This window comes from Haliotis rufescens, unplaced genomic scaffold (genome assembly GCF_023055435.1).
Source record: "Haliotis rufescens isolate VD_foot unplaced genomic scaffold, xgHalRufe1.0.p SCAF_83, whole genome shotgun sequence".
Taxonomy (NCBI): Eukaryota; Metazoa; Mollusca; class Gastropoda; order Lepetellida; family Haliotidae; genus Haliotis; species Haliotis rufescens.
This window is the reverse complement of record NW_025964376.1, coordinates 61876-78785: the sequence shown is the minus strand read 5'-3', so window position 1 is coordinate 78785 and position 16910 is coordinate 61876. Positions and strand designations below refer to the sequence as shown.

At 41.8% G+C, this 16910-nt stretch overlaps 1 protein-coding gene across 1 annotated transcript; it reads right to left on the bottom strand.

Annotated features, from left to right (window-relative positions):
• Positions 1 to 941: 941 nt before the first annotated feature.
• On the bottom strand, positions 942 to 15401 carry LOC124126543. Its single transcript, XM_046490006.2, has 5 exons — positions 15275 to 15401; positions 10907 to 11089; positions 9193 to 9399; positions 1753 to 1908; positions 942 to 1197 (listed from the first exon to the last, which is right to left on the bottom strand). Exons 1-5 carry the CDS (start codon positions 15336 to 15338, stop codon positions 1097 to 1099), a joined length of 711 nt encoding a protein of 236 aa, XP_046345962.2. The 5' UTR covers positions 15339 to 15401; the 3' UTR covers positions 942 to 1096.
• Positions 15402 to 16910: the final 1509 nt, after the last annotated feature.

The window sequence follows — 16910 nt, the reverse complement described above, 5'->3', positions numbered from 1 at the left end:
CTTACTTTAGGCCTTATGGTATCGTAACCATAGCATGTCCATTTATAGTATGTTAGTTTCTAGATGGTTTACCTACCCACACCCAGGCTGATGGACGCGTGACCTCATCCTATTTTAAGCATTCATACTAAAACGTGCATCAAAACATATAACTAAATCATTTGGTAATGCACGTTTTTATTTAAAAAGAAATAAGACTATGAAACGCAAATTGTTTCTCGAATGATATGCATTCATCTACGATTCATGTTAGGTTTCTCACCCAACCCATTTGCACAATGCTGTGTCCGCGTTTGGTTTATAAGGTTTTATAGAAATATTAGGCTCAGACCATCTACATTTTCCTGTCAAATTAGACTGATCAGTTTAGTTGATGGATGTCACAATACATACTACTCAAAGGAAGTTAAAGAACACCCGATTTGTTCACGTGACGGCTGTCACGGCTGATGGATATAGCCTTCCAATTGTGGGCGTTCGTTAACTTGTGTTGAGTAGTATATATATATTCGTCCCCGGTATAAAATCTCACCCCCTCGCCATCATATTCCAGTTCAAATCCTCTGGTATGATGAATGGATAAGCTCTGACCTAGAACTGATGCTCCAGGCTGTGGTTTACAGTCTTGGAGTCGCCCAGCCTGACCAACCGATACCCATTTTATTCAGCTTTTGCAACAAGCATTAGGTTATGAGATAAGGAATTGGGTTGAGTTAAGATTAGACTTCAGTGTTTTAGCCTTTATGGAGATTATAAAACTTAAAAACTGGACCCACATGCACAAAGCGATCTTAGTTCTAAGATGATCTTAACTCCTATACATTAACATAGGTTTACGATAGTCTTAGCGCTAAGATCGTTTTGTGCAAATGGGCCCTGATGTGCATACCGTGTACATTCCCGTTGGTGTACGTATATCTCGCCATAAATGCAAACACATGTTGAAGTCATCAACGTTTCATTCAAACTCGACTTAAAAGTAAGTGTAAGCCGTGTGCAGTGTATTTATCATATTAAAATGGACATAAAATTCATTCGATAATCGAGGATGTAAAGTGTAGTATAGAAAGCTTGGTCTGGAGAAAGGGCAACACATTCAGAGATGTGCTTGAAGACCAAGCGCGAAGCCGAAGAGTGTTGACAGGGTCGTCAGTGACATCGCCTTGACGTTCAGGGTACGTGCGCCGGAGTTCCGATCTGAAGCAGAAATGTGCCAGTTCAATGGATATATAATGATAATTTATAGTTACAAAATGTAATGAATATTCGCAAGTCGTTTTGGGTATTTATCCCACAAGGGAAACTTTCTTCGCACCCTGGTATCAAACTTCTCTTGTCAGTGGGAAATTGTGAATGTGAATTACTGCAGGGATAAGAACATACTTGGACCCGTTTCACAAAGCGATAGACCCGTGATGATCCGGGGTAGAATAGGTCTGCAGCAACCCATGCTAGCCGTAAAAGGCTACTATGCTTGTCGTAAGAGGCGACTAACGGGATCGGGTGGTCACGCTCGCTGACTTGAACTTGATACATGTCATTGATCCCAATTGTGTGGATCGATGCTCATGATATCAATCACTGGATTGCCTGGTCCAGACTCGATTATTTACAGACCGCCGCCATATAGCTGGAATATTGCTGAGTGCGGCGTAAACCAACAAACAAACACAAAGCGATATTTTAACATCGGAACTTTGGGGGTTCGTACCTATATTCCGACAGACATATCACATACGAAGAAACACTCACTAATGACTGACTGTGATATTGTCGAGGTGTTTTGGAATGTGCCGTTGTTACTTGGCTTTTGGAATGAAGTTGCGTTGACTGTGTTGGACCACGTTGCTTCCACAGTTGCAGTTGCAGTCGGTGTTTGTGTTGTTATAGATGTCGTCGTGGTAGGCTCTATCCATGGACACAAATGAGAGTTCATTGAAATGTAGTTCGCCAGATACATGTACATGTTTAAATGTTGGGCCAACTGTAGTGACAATAAATGCTAAATGTAGAACTTTATAATCTAGTTGGTAATATCAACCCTATGAAACAAGAGTCTTGTGACTTTATGAAACTAGATGTAAGAAGTACATGAAGAGTTGGAAGGATAATGACATCTTGACACATCACGATCGACCCGATGAAACGTGTCCATATAAGATGCCATATAAGATGTTCAGATTGTTCTTTTCTAAACACTAACAATTCATCTGCAGGATCCTCGTTGATGTCTGATTGCCGTTAATGAATATGAATAGGAATTGGTCAAAATCAAAACAAGTCAATTTGATCAAAATGTTTAACTTATGCTTCAGATATATCGATGAGGTCATATCGTTCAATAAAAGACAAACAGCCAATTCCGTTCCAATGATTTACCCACCATAGTTAGCAATGAAAGAAACAAGTGAAAGTTTCATATTTATATCTGTACATAAAACTCAAAGCGACAAACAACTCTCACGAGGAATGACTTCATCTTTACAATAGTCATCTTTCCCTTCATGTCCAGCAACACTACAGCAACTCCTGCCTTTGGTGTCTACATTTCTCAACTTTTGAGGTACAATCGAGCATGAACTTTCCACGAAGACTTCAAACATCGTCATAAGGCTCTTGCTCAAAAGCTTGCAACATTCAAGGCCTTATCAAAGCTTTCAAAAAGTTTTATGTAGAGATCCCAATTTGACGCATCAGTGACAAAAATGATTAAATTCCCTGTTTTGTACTGCATGTTACCGTGGTGATTCGGATGAACATTTAACTTGTCTTTTTCATGTTTTTGTGGCGAGTGCCACCGGCGGAGCCGGATACGCACACCTTTTCGCGAACACCTATTTTGGCCGAGAGGGGACATCGCTTTCTCGGTATGGCAATATTTCCCTCTTGGCCACTATAGGGATCGAATGTGTTGTCTGTTTCTATACGATAAAAAGTATTTAGGTAAAACGACACTAATGAATTGTTAAACCTGAGCCCATTGGCGGGAGCTGAGATGTTTCTAGTCACTTTTCAAATTATACATATAGAGGGAAGGTTGAAATGTTCTCACTATCTTCCTATACATAATTTAACTGTTGTTGTAGTTGCTTTAAGTGTTTAAGAGGTCCCCTTCTGCCTTAACAATTTCGGCTGACCTGTCCCTCTTTGGGACACGGGTGCTGAGGTTGGTATTCACATACTTTCTGTTTTTGAATTGATATGATATCTATGTTCGTATATTGATATAATTTCATTTTTATCCTTGCCTGCTGTGTTTATATACGTTCGAGTAGCTGTCCAGAAATACAGTTAGTTTGGCCTTTGCTATTTCATCCCTTTGCTTCAGGAGATCTGCGACAGATAGCGGATCTAACTGCAATTCTTGTTTAAACCGAGCCCGGGCTGGGGCGGTCTTGACATTCTAGTAACACGTGAGCAATTGATTCAGCCTGATTGCAAGATGGACAAACCTTGCCATAGTGCTTTTTGTGACCGAGTCTGAGGCGTGAGATGGCAATTTCAACTTTCCTTTAATTTTGGTGGATCTTGGGATGAGTTTTGTATATCCATCTGCCGATCGTACTTGCGTCCCACTGGGCCATTATTACACAAGTACGCATATCAACTGTGATAACGGTACAGCGATGGGCCACCTCGTGGTTAAGGCGTTCGCTCGTAACGCCGTAGACCCAGTTCGAATCCCCACATGGGTACAATATGTGAAGCCCTTCTGGTGTTTCCCGCCATGGTATCGCTGGAATATTGTTAAAAGCGCCGTAAAACCCTTCTCACTCACAGAGGTGTTTATCAAATTACTATGTAGAAGTACATATACTTGTATAGCCACACAATACAAGTTGATCATAAATCAAATGTCAAAGAGAATATTTTCAGACAACGGTATGACACACTGTAACATTATATACTACTGAGTATATAGAAGTTATAGAACACCCACAATTATAAGATTGTGTTTTGCAATACAATCAGCCATGACTAATTAACCGTAGTCTTCTTAACTTCTTTTGAAAAGTATATATTTAAATTTTTACCTGATTTATTTATAGGGCATTGTCATGATGCACCTCGCTCTCGGCCTGATGCTCACATAAAACAAGATAGGGCCATAAATCAATTTATTACATTTTACGCAAAAATCTGTGGATTATTTTAGAATCACCTACGTCTGTACAGTTAAATTATGTTTCAAGTAAATAGTAAACTCAACAAAATCTGATGCAAATATCCATCAAAACGTTCACGGTACAAAATGGGGATATCCAAAGAAACATGGAGGTCACGAATCGGTACATTTGTAACTCCTAGAGGACGTCGACAAGTAGAGACAGTTCTCTCCCGCACCTCGACGGCGGAGTGGACAACAAGAACCGACATGGCCTCCCGTCTGATGTTGTGTACAACACCTCTTCTCACGTTCTGGTATTTGGGATCTACTACAGCATCGGCGATGCAATCGGCATTACCTACCATCATACCATCCCCATCGTTGTGCTCAGAAGGTGTGATTTGTGAATATGTCCACAAACAATGGACATTGTTTACATAGCGAAATCTGAACAATAACCTCGAATTTAGGCGTCAGCCTTTTGTGACACTTATCTATCTCTCCGGAGATATTGAACTTAATCCTGGACCTACAGGAGATAAGTTTGATGAGCTAAAGTTTGCAATTATTGAACAGATAAAGAAATCGGAAGCTAGATTAATTCAAAATATTGAATCTGTTAAAGCTGAAATCCAGACAATCAAGAGCGATGTTCGTGAACTTCTAGACGAGGCGAACAACAACGAAGAAAGGCAATCTTAAGGCATGACATTGATGCTGTTTCCGATAGAATAGATGCTATTGATGATTATGGCGATGCTGTTAACAGTTTGGAGGAAAGAGTTGAAAGTCAAGAACGACATGTAGAAGAAACAATTCTATTCTTTACGATGATCCCGAAGATAGTGAGTCCTATGATACATTCAGGGGAAAGGTGTTAGATATTATTTACAGAGCTAGAAATAAGGAAAATCAATTTACCCAGATAGTGCCAAGAGACATTGAACCTGCACATATACTATCTACAAGGAACGGTAACAAACCACGCCCACTCATAGGGAAAATGACTCATTGGATGGCCAAGATGCAGGTGGTGAGTATGAGAGGTATACTGAGAGAGATGGGATTCGGGGTTGCTGGTGACCTAACGTATAACCAACGACGTGAACATTACAGATTACGCACTGAAAATCCTAATGAAATGTTTTTCTTCAAAGGAGGAAAAAGTGCCGAGATCATAAATGTGACACAGAGAAAAGCGATTGTCCCGCACAGGCTCAGGATAGTGATGTTAGACCAATAAAATGGTGGAACCAGGAACAACGGCAATCGGAGGCAGGTTGCAGAAAACAGAATTGACTTTCGGCCTCGATCACTCCGCCCCAACGTGAGAGAGACGACAAACAGTAGACAGCGAGGTGGCCCGGGCCAAGATGATTGTAGGGTGTTTCATACAGGTTCACCTACAATTTCCCCTTTGTTGACTGGGTCCATAAAATGTAATTTCTGGAAAGCGTCTGGACTAAAATCCATAGTGGACGATTGTGAATTTATTACCTTTGTTAATTTATTTGATATTGTCAGGGTAACTGGATCATGGTTGAAGGAGACAGATTTGGATGGTTTATTCAGTGATGTTACTATACACACAAAGGATGGTGAGCGGATATCTACCCGGGGTCGACTCTCAGGTGGAGTAAAGGTATTAATCAGAAACACTTTAGCACATCTTGTAAAGTGGACCACAGTGTGTGATAGTGGTATTTTTGTTTTACTAGATAAAGAAATATGTGGTTTAAAGAAAAACCGATTGTATGCATGTGTATATATTCACCCGGAGTCTTCAACCTGTTTTAATAACCCGTTACGTCAATGTAGATACGGCATCTCCCCATCACACTATCTGTTGCATATACTTTCTAAATGTGATAATGTGTATGGTATCATGGTATCATAATTATAACAACAGGAGGGATTTTTTGTTGGATAGTTTTAACATGAAACGACTTTCGGTAGATTTAACTATAAACAGGTTTGGTAGATATGGTTTGTTTGCTAGAGACATGCAGTATTCTTAAAATCCATATTATGAATGGAAGGTATGGATCAGACGCGGGTGTACATGTAGGTGATTTCACTTTATAGGAAATGAAGGTGCGATCGTGGTTGATTACATAATATGTTCATCTGAATTGTAGGATATATGCAGTAGATTTGACATACGTTCACGCGCTCAGTCGTCACATCTTCCACTCACAATGGATTTACGTACGTTTCACACAACTGAACTGATTGAAAGTGGTCCAATTATTAATGAATCTTTCAGATTTACATGGGTTCACGATAGAGCTGATAACTTTAGATATAATTTGACATCAGATGAAGTACATTATTTACTTGAAAAGGCAGCATTCGTAAGCATCCATGTAAGTGTAAAATATATCACTGATGCCTTATGTATGGCTGCATCAGATATGAAGAGAAAAGTTTGCATGAACAAACCACATCGTCAGTGGTATGATAGTTGCTGTGAGTTATTAAAAAAAGAAAGATGTGGATGTTTAAATAAAAGATTTGGTTTCATTGGAAAATTATCCTCGCATCCGGAATCAGTATAACGAAACAAGTAGAAAAAAAGAAAGTCAAATATTATGAAATGAAACAAGAACATCTTGAGAAAAAACATTCATAATTCAAAAGTCTTTTGGTCAACTCTTAAAAAGCTAGAATAACTCCACACATTCATAGTAATATTACTATCGAAAACTGGTATGACCACTTTAAAAACTTATTTACCGTTCATAATGACAGTGATGATGACTTTTTTCTGTATTTGAAGATGACAATATAACATAGGATGATATCGAATTATCAAGAGACATTCTCGAGGCTCCGATTACGAGTGATGAAATAAGAGAAAGCATTTCTCATCTTAAAAATGGTAAATCAGCTGTATATGACAAACTTACATCAGAATTTTTTAAACACTCTACAGATATCATTGTACTATATATCTAGTGTTGATTTTTAATATTATGCTGGAAACGTCATGTTTTCCTGAAGACTGGGCACTTGGTATAATCGTCCCTCTCCATAAACAAGGTTCAGTGAATGATACAAATAACTATCGAGGCATTGTGTTATGAAGCATTTTTTTGCAAAGTGTTCATATAAATCATTAACAAAAGGTTAGTATTCTGGGCTGATGCTTATGAAAAGATTAGTGAGTCTCAATCTGGTTTCACTCTAGGATACTCGACAATTGATAATATATTCATGTTGCAAATAATAATACAAAAGTACCTAGCAAAGAAGGGTGATAAATTATATGCAATTTTTGTAGATTTCTCTAAAGCTTTTGATTTTGTTACCAGAAATAATTTATGGTCACGTTTGAAAGCACATGGTCTTAGCAGTAATGCGGACCCCATTGTGGTCAAGAGGGGATATGGCTTTACCGTTAGAAAGCGAGAAAGCGATAGAGTGATACTTTAAAGCGATAAAGCCATAGAGCGATAAAGCGATAACGGGATAAAGCGATGTCCCCTCTCGGCCACCATAAATACCTCGTATCATCACTATTTGATAGTGATTCACAAACACATGCTTATGATATAGTTGGAATTGTAAAATCGACTCTGCTGAAGAGATTTCGTGTGATTATGAACATATTTTAGTCCCTTTTAGTCCCGGATTGTAACAATGTGACCAAAATATCATCACTAGCAAAAGGGAATTTCTTGGAAAATGCTCCGTGCAGTTGTTGCCGTAACTGTAAGTCATAATTCTTATGGATGGCGTGTTTTCACTTCATAAGTATTGGAACACATGCAAACTATCGTGTTACTGAATAGCCGCGATATTTCGTGATTCTATTTCAAGTAGTGAGGACCATGCTTAGCTTTGCGTGTGCCTCGCCCTGCGATAATGTTATGTCCCTGAATGCATTTCCACGTAAGAAACAATTGTATGTTGACTGACTCATGTATTCAAAGAAGTAGAATTTAAAAAACTGATTGAGATTGTCACGCGAGTTGTCTCAACTCTGCCTCAGGTTAAACAAGCATGTGTAATTTTTATTAAACAATGCTGGGAAAGATTTCCGCCCACACCCCATGTTTTTCTCCCTGCCCGGTGGGGTCAGGCAACGCTCACCTTTTCGCGAACACTTTGAATCATCATTATTTGATGGTGATTCATGGACGCATGCTCCTGATACAGTCGAGTCGAACAATCGTTCTGCTGTTGGCAGAGATTTCTTATGAATGTGGGTAGGGTTTTGTCGCTCTTATTCACATTTTGCCTGTGTTAGGAAACCTAACCCAACCCAACATAAATGTCTTTTTAATACTTCTAGCCAATTGTTATGATTTTAAAAGATCGAGGCATGGGTTATAGGGTGCTACTTGTATCATGAATTGGACAGTGTCCCATTGATGTCAACCCTACAGTACCTCCCGATACCCTGTCATGGGTTACAGTCTCCGATATCCGATACCCTGTCATGGGTTACAGTCTCCGATATCCGATACCCTGTCATGGGTTACAGTCTCCGATATACGATACCCTGTCATGGGTTACAGTCTCCGATATCCGATACCCTGTCATGGGTTACAGTCTCCGATATCCGATACCCTGTCATGGGTTACAGTCTCCGATATCCGATACCCTGTCATGGGTTACAGTCTCCGATATCCGATACCCTGTCATGGGTTACAGTCTCCGATATCCGATACCCTGTCATGGGTTACAGTCTCCGCTATCCGATACCCTGTCATGGGTTACAGTCTCCGATATACGATACCCTGTCATGGGTTACAGTCTCCGATATCCGATACCCTGTCATGGGTTACAGTCTCCGATATCCGATACCCTGTCATGGGTTACAGTCTCCGATATCCGATACCCTGTCATGGGTTACAGTCTCCGATGTCCCGAGGCAGAGTTTCATCAAAACGTGTGAGTCACACGCACGTCCACGTCACGGTCAGTGACAACAGCAACATACTAGGTCAAGAACAACGTCTCAAGTTTCTGGCTACTTGGTTAAGCTCACGTGACACCAGTTCACAAAATATCTCGTGATACACCCGTAATTCCATTCAACACAAATTTATAATACGAACAACAATATGTATCCTTACCCAGCAATTCACAGATATATGGAAGTTTTGAGGTTCCATCATTGACACTCCATGTGTATTGGCTGCATTGGTACTTGGCATAGATCATTGGAACATTTAGTTGTTTCGGCTGTCCCGAGCCCCAACCATGACTGTATGTCAACACATCGTCCTGGAATCGGAACGTGCGTCCATCTGAACTTGAGAGACCAAAGTAGTATGACTCACCTAAAACATGAATGAATGAATGGATGAATGAATGAATGAATGAATGAATGAATGAATGAATGAATGAATGAATGAATGAATGAATGAATGAATGAATGAATGTTCTTTTTCACCGTACATGTCGTCAGGTATGTTGTCTGAATGAGCAACGCTCTACCTCGTCAGGGCAACATACGTATATCAGACAGTTCGTGATAATCATTGTGGGGTGAGGTGAGGTGAGGTGAGGTGAGGTGAGGTGAGGTGAGTTGAGGTGAGGTGAGGTGAAATGGACGTCGCGTCCAAGATTATTGCACTTATATAGCAACGTGCATGCACGTGTGTGTGTGTGTGTGGGGGGGGGGGGGGGGGGGGCTGCTTGTACTAGTCCGGACTGATGCCGATTTGTAGTGCTAGCCCACTGAGATACCATGCCGCAGATTAACATGGATACCTCATTCAGACACAGAAAACTGACTCCGAGCCGACCAGTCCTTGTTTTAGCCCCTTAATGTCGTGCGCCAGACGGGACAACAAGAAGTACCATCTTTTAACGTCTTTTTGTATGATCGAACACCGGACCTTCCGCTATCCGGGCGGACGCTCTACCACTAGACCACGGACCACGGAGGTGGTCAATAATCATTCTGACCGTCCGTTCCGTATTTTAGGTGGCTTCTTACATCAAGCATAAGGTATTTGAGACCATTTTCTGTCACCATTGATCTCATCTCCTGGACATTATGATAGTCGTAACTGTAGTTTAATATTTACAAGTAACCATTAAGCCCTCATTTCTTGCGTCGTTGATTTTGTTTTATTTGTTTGTTGTTTAACGCCGCACTCAGCAATATTCCAGCTATATGACGGCGGTCTGTAAATAATCGAGTCTGGACCAGACAATCCAGTAATGGACATCACGATCATCGATCCACGCAATTGGGATCAATGACATGCATCAACCAGCCAGCGAGCGTGACCAGCCGATCCCGTTAGTCGCCACTTGCAAGCAGAGTCGCTTTTTACAGCCAGCGTAGGTTGCTGAAGACCTATTCCATCCGGATCTTCGCGGGTCTTGTGTCGTTGATACCGAAACGAGGCCTACATTTTCGTGCCATATTTAGCCTCCCTGGTAGGTACAACAAGTAATAGGTCATGTCTCACATAGATCTTCCAGCCAGTGGGCATCATTCGATGACAACCTTTAACAGTGTCGTTTCATGTGTTCCTCTGATTTTCAGAGCTATTTTGACTTTTACAGCAAATTTTAATCTTTTTCATCGGATAATCCAGACTGGTTATTCTATTGCGTTGACTTATTATAATATACAGTAAACTACGGTTATAACGAATTCAAATGGACCACTAATTTTAGTTCGTTATAACCGTAGTTCGTTGTAAGCATACATACAACATGTATACAGCAAATGGCCGGGACCAAACATTAAATTCGTTATATCCGTCAGTTCGTTATAAGCGTGTTCGTTATAAACGTATTTTACTGTACTTGAGTATATTCACAACTTACAGTCAGCATATGCTTTCAAATAATCTTTGATGAGGTTATTGTCTTTCTCGATTTTGGGTTCTGCTAACTTAGCACCCATCAGTTGACATGAAGTGCTTGCTGAGCTCCATTCAAGTCTGTCCGTTCTGACAGAGTAGCACCTACTGCCAATCTCCACCCATTCCTGCTGGCAGGCGGAGGCCCCTGTAAGACAAAATATTGGTGATAAATCTAAATTAAATTACTCTCATCCGAGACATCAACCAACAATAACACTGACAATGAATTCTCATTAATCAAATATCCTGGGATTATTAAAATTCGAAATGGAAAGTTCGAAGTAACAGGTATAGATCTGAGGCCGAATTGTAGCAAGATGCTTTAACTGTTGCAGAAACTCCATGACTGCACTAACACGACGACATCAACAACCTAATACGTCAGAGATGGACCACGTTCTGGGCGACCCAGAGTTACGGCCCCTGCTCTGGACCGTTGGATGGCGCATCCGCGGAACCCATGCAAACGGCCGTTCCGACAGCTCGGTTAATAAATAATCACAGGAGGATCAGAAACCAGTAATCGCCTACGCGCACTGGACCGCCATAGTACCAATCTGACTAACAGACACCGACGGCTGCAGTGGTGCAGAAATCATGCACGACGTCCTCTGTGTTGATGGACGTCCCAAGTTCAAATGTCACATACAAGTGGACGTCAGCGTGTGTATCACCGTACAAGAGAACGTTATATCAGGCTTATATCATTTTGAGATATCGTTTTCATGGTGGTTCTGTGGTTGTTTTGGGGATATCACTGTACATAACAGTAGACAACGTGTGCAAGGCGGGGGCGGGGGGTCTGGTAGCCTAGTGGATAAAGCGTTCGAGACTAGATTGTGATTTCTTCAACGTCATGGGTCCGGTGTTGTTTTGCAGCAGGCCTATGCATGGCTACACACTGCAGCAGGCGTGCAACACTTTATTCAACAAAGCAACATTCACACGCTTCCCCTGCTGGATGTTTCCCGCTTATCTCTCCCATCGAACATGTATGGGATGAAATGGAGCGACAGCTTGATTGTCATTCCAAAACCAGATAGGGTAAGAGATTACAGAAGTCTCTTGAGGATATGTCATTCCATTCCATTCGCATCTCCTGGGATCCATGTGGCAGATGCACATCAGTGATTCATGCACAGATAGGACACAATCAACACAGGTTGTGAATTTGTGCATTCATCTCCTGTGATTGCATAAGAACATAACATTTATGACCGCGTTAGGGTTTGGTCAGAAATTGTTACATCGAGTAAAAAAAACGCCATGATCCTCTATTTCATTGTCAGTTTTCGTTCGTTTGACTTAACATCTCAACATTATTCACACAGCCAATACAGTAAGCATCTTTTGGTGAGACAGCCTGCAACGTAGTGAACAAGTTTGTTGTCGTTATGTCTGCACTGTATGCCTGTAGATTTGACCTCCATATTGACCCAATTTGGCACCGTTCTTCTCTGCAAATGGTGCATCATCAGCCCTCAGCAATAGGTAGTAGCACAGTGAGGGGGCCCTTGCGCAAATGGTGCATCATCAGCTCTCGGCAATAGGTAGTAGCACAGTGAGGGGGCCCTTGCGCAAATGGTGCATCATCACTCCACAGCAATAGGTAGTAGCACAGTGAGGGGGCCCTTGAGCAAATGGTGCATCATCAGCTCTCGGCAATAGGTAGTAGCACAGTGAGGGGGCCCTTGCGCAAATGGTGCATCACCAGCTCTCGGCAATAGGTAGTAGCACAGTGAGGGGGCCCTTGCGCAAATGGTGCATCACCAGCTCTCGGCAATAGGTAGTAGCACAGTGAGGGGGCCCTTGTGCAAACGGTGCATCATCAGCTCTCGGTAATAGGTAGTAGAACAATGAGGGGGCCCTTGCGCAAATGGTGCATCATCAGCTCTCGGCAATAGGTAGTAACACAGTGAGGGGGCCCTTGCGCAAATGGTGCATCATCAGCTCTCGGCAATAGGTAGTAGCACAGTGAGGGGGCCCTTGCGCAAAGGGTGCATCATCAGCTCTCGGCAATAGGTAGTAGCACAGTGAGGGGGCCCTTGCGCAAACGGTGCATCATCAGCCCTCAGCTGTAGATAGTAGCACAGTGAGGGGGGCCCTTGCGCAAACGGTGCATCATCAGCTCTCGGCAATAGGTAGTAGCACAGTGAGGGGGCCCTTGCGCAAACGGTGCATGATCAGCCCTCAGCTATAGGTAGTAGCACAGTGAGGGGGCCCTTGCGCAAACGGTGCATCATCAGCCCTCAGCTGTAGATAGTAGCACAGTGAGGGGGGCCCTTGCGCAAACGGTGCATCATCAGCTCTCGGCAATAGGTAGTAGCACAGTGAGGGGGCCCTTGCGCAAACGGTGCATCATCAGCCCTCAGCTGTAGATAGTAGCACAGTGAGGGGGGCCCTTGCGCAAACGGTGCATCATCAGCTCTCGGCAATAGGTAGTAGCACAGTGAGGGGGCCCTTGCGCAAATGGTGCATCATCACTCCACAGCAATAGGTAGTAGCACAGTAAGGGGGCCCTTGCGCAAATGGTGCATCATCAGCTCTCGGCAATAGGTAGTAGCACAGTGAGGGGGCCCTTGCGCAAATGGTGCATCATCACTTCACAGCAATAGGTAGTAGCACAGTGAGGGGGCCCTTGCGCAAATGGTGCATCACCAGCTCTCGGAAATAGGTAGTAACACAGTGAGGGGGCCCTTGCGCGAATGGTGCATCATCAGACCACAGCGATAGGTAGAAGCACAGTGAGGGGGCCCTTGCGCGAACGGAGGCAAGGTCAGGACTGAGTGCATTGACGTTGTCCCCGATAGAATAGACATGTGACTCGGCCATGGAGCGTTGTGGGTTTCAATTTTAACAATATCTGTATGTCTCCACAGATATGCTTCATTATAAAATAATATTACAACAACGTAGCTATTACTTTGAAAAGATGAACTGTGAAAAAGTATTAAGACATTACCCATGTTGATATGTCAATGTCAACAGTATCATGTATACCACTAAGATTGGGTCAATACCCCATGTCCCTACAAAACAATAAAAACTGTTTCAGGAAGACATTGTTGTGAAAACTATACTAGTTTTGTTTCCATGAAATGTTTGTTTTCTAATTCTATATTAAACATAAACATTTAAACCCAAATGTGCTTTTTTTCTCATACCTGATTCTCAAGGTGCAAATAACAGTTTGTTTGATCTTCTTGGTTACACATGGGCGCTTTTGGACAGAATACATGTACAGTACTTGCATCAATAGGTAGGTATGCTACAAATTTTCTTTGCGCATACGATCCCTTGCACATGTTGTCAGGGTAACGTTCTTTACGACTGTCCGAATTTTGTGTTTGAGAGCTTGATTTCTTCGAAACTGTTCTCGTCACATACATCACTTTCGTTCATTGCCAGACATTGATGTTTGGTATTGTAGTTTGACCCCAAAACAAAATATCCCCTACCTTTTTTCATAGTATATTTCACTTAATGGAATATTTAGTTCAGTAAGTAATAAAACAGGTGATCAGTAATACATGTACGTATGGCAAAATAACATGAGGCGATAGTGTGAGCATAAATGGTCTATCAGCCGAATCATAGCAGAGGATACACCAACCTACAATGAACATCAATCCTCGTGATCAAGGCAGCCATTGAACGCTCATCTCATGCGCTGGTTTATCCCACAACAAAGCTTACGATTTCATGGAAGCTTAAGCATCACTGAGTTTTTTCCGCTCATGTACCCAAACTTGCAACTTGCAGTACTATCTTGTGTAGAACGGGATTCAATTGTATTGTGCTCGGTTACATCCTATTTCCAGTTCATGGGTATCGGTCTATGACCTTTAATTCATGTTTTTCAAGTATTGACAGGACATATTGATGCTAGCTTGAAGTGGCCGTACTTGTATATGTTGTTCACATTGAAATATCTTGACCTCGGAGTAAAAGGGTAATCGAAAATGTATGTGTGACAATTTAAACAGAGGTGTCACCAATGATTCTTCAAGAAACATGATTAAATCATCTTAAGGATGGATTCTGCCGTTTTCCTGTGTAGATCTGAACATTGAAATTAGTTCCTTGTGTGAAACGGAGAATAATCCCTGTGTACTGGAAGTATACGTGAACTTCTAGATTGATACATATTATAAAATTTGGAGTGGCAGACAAATAGTGGCTTGTGACAAACTTGCCAGGACTGCCAGTTTGCCTGAATCCACCTTTGAATAATATATCCAGTTAATGTAATTCGAGACTACAATGCTTCTTGTAAAGATATATATTGTACTTGATTAATAGGAATTTGTGAGTTGGAAAGATACATTACCTGAAAAAGTGGCGCTCAACCACCAGAACTGGAGTACCGCAAGGACAAATGCTGGCGCCCTCATGATTGTGCGACAGCACGGATAAATACAATTGGAGCTAATGACTGTCTTCGCGGTGTGCCACACGTTGGCAACAAGTTTATATACTCACATCTTCAAAGAGATACAACACTGTATAGATCATAACTCTTCATGGAATGGTGCTATATTAATTCTCGCCTCAGTCTACAGTTATCATATCCTCTATGCATGACATCAGTTTCGTGACAGATTCAACTGAAGTTAGACACGCATGCTGTTACAATGCGGTCTCTGCATTGCCGGGTTGGTAAGAAATCATTGAGCACTTCAATGGAAACTTCTACATCTTTGAAACCATTGTTTTATAGATGCAATACGAGATTGTGGATACATGCAGTTTGATGTTAACATGCAAGGTTGATCCCATTTGACGTTCGTTGTAAAGTACAGTGGTCATGTACAATTATGTGATTTCGCACGATTTGTACAACATGTGAAAAAGTATATCATGCACAATATTTTAAGTTTCATCATACAGAATGTGTGGCACATTACCCTGTTTGGTGGTATGTTATGGCAACTACCACCTGGAATACTGCAACATACGTCCTTCACAATCGCCCCCTGAAAACGGCCCGATCCTATTAACAAGCGGAAATATTCCTCTGAAACTACAACGGACAACTGAACACGAGCATACCTTTTTAGGATTATATTCCTGCTATGGCTGAACTGCCCCACCCCAACCACAACACCATCAACAACTCCACCCCCAGCTTCCAAAAACACAATTCACCTGGGTACCAAAATAACACCAGAAGACTCAGGTAACCAACAACCTCTTAATGCGCCCGATCCGGCTACATCTCAAACATACATTGCATGACCAACTAAAGAGCGATTTCTCACAATCGACATTTCTGAATATGCGTTAATGCTCGTGAACTATGAATCTGAATAAAGAGTTGGATCTTCACTGTTTGCAAGAATCAATTTAAAGAACTATTATTGAAAGACAGGTATCCCATTTGGATAGTTTCCTGGGGACAGTTGCCCTGATTCCGCATAGGTGTATATTTCATATGTATTGATGATCTTTTGGTCAACAGGTTATGACTATATTCGCTTCACTTTACATAACCTGAATGCAGTGAATGAGTTGTGGACAGTATTTCAGTCACATCAGGACTATATTTTCAGGACTTAATAAAGTTCCAAGGCATTTATAGATTCAGTGAACCCACGAACAGAGTATGGTTCTGAGACACCAACAATCATAATGAAGGCGAAAAGGGATTCGGACTGATCGTAACCGTAACAGTATATTCTTGAAAAGTCAAATGATTTTGTTTCGTGTGATTATGTGGTTTTGTGCGTATTGTTGGTTTGTTGTTTGACGTCGCAGTCTGGACGCCGCAATCCAGAGTTTCAGTATTGATCTACCCAGTTGGGAAACGATGACATGCATCAAGCAAGTCAGCGATCAATACCACCCGAGCCCGTCAGTCGCCTCTTACGACAAGCGTGGATTTTTGAAGTCCGGTTCCAGTTCCGGATCTTCACGTGGGTTTGCATGTATAAGTCACAATTTGGACAAAAGAAAGAAGCGCCTAA